The sequence below is a fragment of the Pteropus vampyrus genome, unplaced genomic scaffold (assembly GCF_000151845.1).
Source record: "Pteropus vampyrus isolate Shadow unplaced genomic scaffold, Pvam_2.0 Scaffold146, whole genome shotgun sequence".
Taxonomy (NCBI): Eukaryota; Metazoa; Chordata; class Mammalia; order Chiroptera; family Pteropodidae; genus Pteropus; species Pteropus vampyrus.
The window spans coordinates 1,807,438-1,814,598 of record NW_011888927.1 but is presented as its reverse complement, the minus strand read 5'-3'; the positions used below and the strand labels follow the sequence as shown (position 1 = coordinate 1,814,598).

The window sequence follows — 7,161 nt, the reverse complement described above, 5'->3', positions numbered from 1 at the left end:
GATTAATTATGCTGACGTGCTGGGGTTTGAAGCGGCCACCAGAATTCAGGATACTTGAGCAACGGATCGAGGAATTAGGCAGATGAAGATCATTACCACACCGGTTTCATTAAAAGCAAAGTTAAATCATTTGGCTTAGGTCTGTGGTCAAGTATTTTTGCCAACATTTCGCCCCTGAATTCAACTTGTCCCAGTCATAGTGGGCCCTACATTTAGGGAGGTGATGCAGGTTGGGGCCCATTTGGGGGACTTTTGCCTTTGCGGGCTTCTTCATAAATATTAAAAAATATATTTTACAACTGCATTGGTACAAAAACAAATATCATCTAGGCTGTTTTTTTTTTTTTTAATTCTGATTTTAAAAGAAAAGAAAACATTCTCATGGACCCCTAAACTGGGCTAAGTCAGCCCAGCAGAAGGCAGAATCCAGGACAGCAGGCAGGTGAGCCCCCAGATGGGGCGAGGCCTGGAGCTAAAAGTGCCAATAAGAGGCAGTGTTACTCTCATAGGGTCCTCCTCAGGGAACATGACTGGCTGTCCCTCCAACAAAGTACTCTAGGATCCAAATAAATGTTCTGGTCCTGGGCAGCCCAATTCCTATTCCCACGGGTCCGTGTACCATGCAGCATGAAGAAATAGTCTGGTAACCAAAAATAATGTTAGTGTGTTTGCCAACCTCTGTGTCTTTGAAGAACGTTAAATAATTCATCACGACACTTCTAGAAAGCCTGTTTCCTCCTAATTCCCTAAAGCCCTGCAAATGTTCTTTCTCCAAAACTCACCAAATTCTGACCCCACCTGGCTCATCTATCTTCCCCAACTCTGTCTTCCTTTTGTTTCCTCCCCACCAGTACCCAACGAAGGAAAGCAGAGACCAGTGGGGAGGAACAAATGGCCCCCCTCGGGAGGGGTAGAGAGGGAGGAGCGCTGCGGACACAGCCACCTTGTCAGTCTTTGCTCTGTTCCAACTCCAAAGGATAAAAGCCTTAAAAAATAACTCGTTTCATTACAACGGCAGTATGGGATCCACTAATAGAATTGCCCTTTGCGGAGACCAGTTGTCTCTGGAGCTGCAGCTGAGGCAGTGAGCACTGGGATAGGTAGGAGGCCTGTACTGTTTCTCAGGTCCAACAGACCCACGGAAAATTGTCTCAGAAAGAGCCCATTCCCGAAGAAGAGAAAAGCAATGTTATCCAGCCCTCCATGTGGAAGTTTGCTTTAGCTCCTGTGGCAGGTAGCAATGGCGTGGCCAAAGAATGCTGAGGAATTCTTGGCCAGCCACTCGGCAGAACTGAGGGTTCCATTTTATAGACGAACCAGCATTCAAAAACACCAAAATCAACTTTAGTAGTTATTCAGAAAATGCAAATCAAACCCACAACGAGATACAACCTCACACCTGTTAGAATGACTGCCATCAACAGAGCAAGTAATAACAAGTGGAGAGGTGGGACTGCAAATTGGTACAGCCACTATGAAAATGGTATGGAGATCTTGCAAGAGATTAATAATAGCATTACTATATGACTCAGCAATCCCTCTTCTGGTATCTACCCCAAAAATTTTAAAACATTTATGCGTAAAGATATATGCACCCTGGTGTTCATTGCAGCATTATTCACAGTAGCCAAGACATGGAAACAGACTTTTTAAGGTTTGCTAACCTGATTGGTGTAAAGTGGTGTCTCGTTGTGGGTTTCACTTGTATCTCTCTAGTTACTAGTGAGATTGCTCCTCTTTTCATATACTTACTAAAAAGAAATTTATTTCCTGAGTATCTATAAATTATTGGGAAAAAAAACAGAAGGCACCAAAACCAGTACAATTTTGTGAGTGCAACTAATAGTACAACCAGTATTTCTCATATGATTACTGAAATGTTTATTTTAAATGGCTGGGAATACTATATACTTGATATGTCAGAATTGCACTTGGCAGCTTTTGATTAATTTCTTGCCTTCTCCTTCATTTGGAACCTTGATTCTTCAATATCATAATGGGTGCTAACCTCATCTGTGGCTACTCAAATCCTCTGAGGATTGGGAAGGAGGCTTGGAAATAAGAGGCAGTTATGAAAAATAACATGGTTTGTTGCTTTTTCTGGGGTGATAAAAGTAAAAACACTTTTAGTGGAATGATGCCATCTTTTTCTGGGTTCTGTGCTACATTTTTAGGTAAATTTCTCTCCAATTCTCTCTAATCTTGCCTGACTATAATTATCTGAGGTTCTGCCTGGGCAGGTAGCTTTTGTCTTGTGTGCCAGCTTCATCTATTGGCAGTAGCAGCCTGGAACACAACATGAGAGGCAGAGTGGAGATTCGTGCTCCCTTCTGTTCTTCCTTCATCTGCTGGCACCTCCATTTCACTGGGGGAGAAAGGGTGGAGAAAGGAGTGGCTTCCTGATAACATACGCCCTTATGACATAATGACTCCCTTAGGAAATCATTTCTGGCTAACCTTTTTCATGACTTTCCATGGCCATGAGTTATCTTGAATTGATTTTGGAATCTAAGTATCCATTTCTCCATCAGGGTTCTTTCCAGATAACTCTAAGGAAAAACAACCCAGAATTTATAATTGTCATATATATTAAAAAATTCAGAGACATTGAAATAATGCTCCATAATTTCTTCAAAATTCTGGTTCCACATGTTTAAAAAAATTTTCCTTTGTTATTTCCCTCCTGTGAAGCCACCATTTATGTAAAACAATGAGTTGCCATAACGTGTTGGCGTTACCTTCCTAAACTCCTTCTCTCATGTTACTATGTAGGTCATACAGAAGAATGCTGACCCTGAAGTAAACCTACTATTCTACCTGAGGAAAGTCCGTATCCTTATGCTTTACTGCCATGGTTCTGGATTGGGTGGTAAAAAGTGAACATGCTAAGACTTCTGAAGAAGGTCACCTTGTGTATGCTTTGGGTAAATAACCTCGTGTTCAGTTTGTAGCGTCTAGTTGGAGTTCAGAGAATGAATCTAAAAGTGATAGATCTGTACTTTAGTTCTTGTATTTTTTCACCTGAGCAAAACCAAAAGAACCCTCCAGTGAACTATGAGTGTGCTAACTTTACAAATAACTTGATGACTTTGAGCCCCACGGTCACCCTGATGACGGTTTTATATTCAGGATCGTGAATGTAAAACTGTCCCATCAATTCCTCATGGATGCACGTCACTGACAATAGTTTCCCACAAGAGCCCTTCATTGACTTGTCGCTCATACTTTTTCATAATCCTTAGTGGAGAAAACATGATTTAATAAACATATTTCAAAATTCCAAAGTATAGCTAATGCACTTCCAGATCTTCACCTCAGATCTGGACTTTTTTCACCTCTCGCTCCTCCAAGATCTTCAGTAAATATTCAAAAAAAAAATTTATTGAGTTTGGGTGCAACTATAAAGGAGTAACACCAAGTGATTGTGGCAGTGGTTACACAGCTCTATGAGACAAAATTGCACACATAATATGAGTGCATATATAAATGGTGAAATCTAAATAAGCCCTGTAATCTGGTTATCCACGTAGTATTGATGCCAGTTTACTGGTTTTACTATGTTGTACTATAGTTATGTGGGATGTCATTATTGGGGAGAGCTGGGGGACAGGCACACAGACTATCTGTACTACTTTTGCAACTTCCTATAAAGACAATAATTATTTCAGAATAATAACTTAAGAGACTATAATTATTTCAGAATAGTAAATTAAAATGTATATCTAGCACCTACTAAAAGCCAAGCACTATGTTAGGCTCTGAGGATTCAGTGGTGTACAAGACAATATTATCTTCTCTCTCTCCAGGATCCTTACTTCCTTCTCCATTTTTATCTTTTTGCCTCCCAGCAAACACACCCAAAAACACCACCTTATTTCTCCCTGTTATTTCCTTGCCAAACTTATCTAATAAAAAGATGTGCCTGATGCCTCATCTTCTGTGTAACCTCTTGCAATCTGGTTTCCTACCTCATCATTTTACTACTCTAGCCTATATAATCCTCTACTGTCCTTATTCTACTCACTATTCCAGGAATCGGGCTTATAGCTGAAAAACAAAGAAGAGCCAAAAACAGGTCAAATCTTCCCTCACTAGTTCCACCATCTCCCATATACCCAGCTTCAAAATCTCACTGTTAGTAAACACACCCTATCGCTTCTCCTTTATGTCACTTCTAAATCCACTACACACTGCATTATGTTTTCTCTAAAATGAAGAAAGTCATCTATATTAGGAGCAAGCTGAAAATGCATAGACTCCTGAGTAAGCATGGTCAGAAGCGGCTCTAGGCAGAATCACCCCAACCTCCCATTTCTCCCATCTCCCTGGTGTCACCTCTTTTCTGGTGCCTACTATAATAAATAAGTCGTTCTGAGTAAGTAAGAGTCACCGGAGACTTCCAGACCCCAAATTCTGTTTACAGAGTCAACAGTTCTAGGATGAATTCAGAGGCTTTACTTTTATCTTGTTCCTCAAGTGGATGAGTCTCGGGAACATTTGTGGATAACCACGCAGATTTCCTGCCAGAGTTAGCGCCCACATGCACGTACCAGCTACCAGCCCACTTCACTTTTCACATGACTCCCCTGGCCCCTTCCAAGGCCCTGTATGCAATTTACATTAACAATTTTATGTTTTATTTTGTTTTGTTTTCCTGAAGGTGGGTCTCTAATATTATAAAAACTTCAGGCTTCCACAAAACCCCAATTTGCTGCTGACTTGGTGCCTGGCTTAGGTATCATTCCCAGAATGGAAGACAGTCACACAAGGAGCCAAATTTGTTTGGGGGCATCCCCCTTCCCTTTCACCATTTCACTTCTTCCCAAGGTCACAGCCTCCTACTAAGTCACACCACCCACTGCAGCTGCCTGGCCCAGACCTGCTGGGGTGAGATCATATGTCATTTCTCCCACCTCTTCACACCTCCTCGCTTGGTGTGAAGCAATTTGATTCGCGGAACCAGGTAATGCATCACTAAGAGTAAATGGTCCACAGTTACTTGAGGCGAGAAGGGTGTGTCATTTTAAAGCTGCTTAATCTCCATGAGATCCTGGCTCTAGGATAAAACTGGGGAAATGGGATCTCTCAGAGGCTCCCTAAACATCTGTCCTTGTTTCCCCACACCTTCACATACCCACCACTGAAACCCTAACACTTCTTGCAGTTTTCAAAACAATTCTTCATTCAGCTAACCAATTTTACTCAGCACCAGGTGTTCAGATGTAAGCTAGAAGACACAGCTTCTGCCCTCAGCTTAGAAAAGGAAGACAGCCAGGAAAGAGGTGACAGCAAGTGTGATGAGTGCTGTGTTGTGGGGACACAGGTAGGGCACTCACATCGGGCTTGGGAATGGAAGGGAGAGACAAAGGTTGAACTGAAGGTTTGGTGGCAAGTGTATTCCAGTCAGCAGTACAGGGAATAAGGGCAGACATGAGAGAATATAGTGCTTCTGAGGAACTAAAAGAAGTTTATTTTGATGGATGTAAAGAGTTGTCAGAGGGAGGTTGCGGCAAGAGATGAAGGAGGAATGAGATCCTGAGGCAAAGGATCAAGTTTGACCCCAATGTCACATTCCCTGTCTGATATGGCAGGACACATTAATTCATTGATGAATGACCAAATCCCAACGGAAATTCCAGGGTCAACTGCACACAACTGCCAGCATTTAGTATCAGGTTACCTTCTGGCTATACTGTAAGGCTGTGAATCTTGGCGACATTGAAAAAGCTCTTCTACTTAAAAGACCAAAAAATAAACTCTGATATAATATTGTTTGTATTTGACCTCAGTAGGGTTGCCAGTTTTAACAAATAAAAATGTAAATTTTTTTAAAATTTAATTTAATTTAAAATTTAAAATTAAAATTTAAATTTGAATGCATGGGATATACTTATCCTAAAATATTATTCACTAATTATCTGAAATTCAGATTAAACTAGGTGTCCTATATTTCATCCAGCAACCTTACCTAATAATGAGCTTTAAGACAAGCCAACAGAATACAGAAGTAACTGAGAGAGGTAGTTCTGGTGGGAGTGGAGGAAGTAGACATCAAACAAATCATTTGATGATCAGAGGGCGAAAGAGCTAGTTGAATCTATTTTTCACCCAAGGAGCATTAAAATGTGCATCACAGAGCTGTTTTAAGAAAAGTATCTTCCACCCATCTTTGAGCCAGACAGCTCTGGATTCCAAAGGCAGGAGAAAGGGTTTCTTTGCCTTTTCTGCCGTGTTCAGTGGCGCTTTAAGGTATTACTCACATGGCTTTCGGTCCTCTCCCTGAAAGTGGAAAGCTTGACCTGCCTGCCTGAGCAGGAAGAGCTATCTCAGACTGGGGACTAGAAAACAGAGGAGGGGGATTACAGCCCCTCTGGACCTCTGCAGAGACTCCCTCAGCTCTTTACTCCAGGGGTGTCCTGACCCAGTATTATATCTCCATGGGAACAATCTCTAAGGTGAAGCTAGTCTAAACTTCTACCCAAGCCGGTTATGACCTACACCCATGAAATCCTTTTTAAATCTCATCCAGAAAAGGTCCAGAGCAAATTTCAGGAAATTCTTATAGAACCTAAAGCAGGAGATTTACATATATTATATGTTCTCCCTTTGTGAAAATATGCAAACGTCATGAGGAAAAGGTACACAGTGATTGTTGGCATTACTGGCTCAGGAACCGTGGTTATTAAACTAATCCCTAATCCCATAAGAAGGTACATTGCTGAATCAGGGAAAGGTAAACCTCCCAAGGGGATTTTTCTAAGTTTTATACACGTACCACCTTCACAGCAATAACTTAACAGAAGTCCAGAATTCATTGTCCGCAACTCTGCACTCAACAGATTTTTTTCCTACCTCATTTGGATGCAAATACTATCTCTCTGGCAGGAGGCTCTCTGTAGTCTTCATGTATCTCACATAGTGTGAATATTCAGATGTTGCACTGAGGAAATAGCAATGTGTTGGATTACAAGGTGCTGCCCTAGCCCCACTCGAGAGTGCTAGTTTATTTTGCAAAATATGGAAAATTTTGTATTCAGAAATTTACCTGGCTCTGGGAGTTTCAGATAAGGCAGTTTGGGTCTATAAAGATTGCTTCTCACTTTTTATCAATGAATTCATTTACTTGTGAAAATTGGAGCTCTCTAAGCAAGAAACCTTGGT

At 41.3% G+C, this 7,161-nt stretch overlaps 1 protein-coding gene across 1 annotated transcript in view; it reads left to right on the top strand.

Moving 5' to 3' along the window:
* Positions 1 to 7,161, top strand: part of LOC105298172 (aldehyde oxidase 4-like) — a 56,295-nt gene that overhangs the window by 1,770 nt on the left and 47,364 nt on the right. The window contains 1 exon segment of the mRNA XM_011369253.1: positions 5,189 to 5,323. Within this exon segment, the coding sequence (XP_011367555.1) occupies positions 5,189 to 5,323 (135 nt within the window).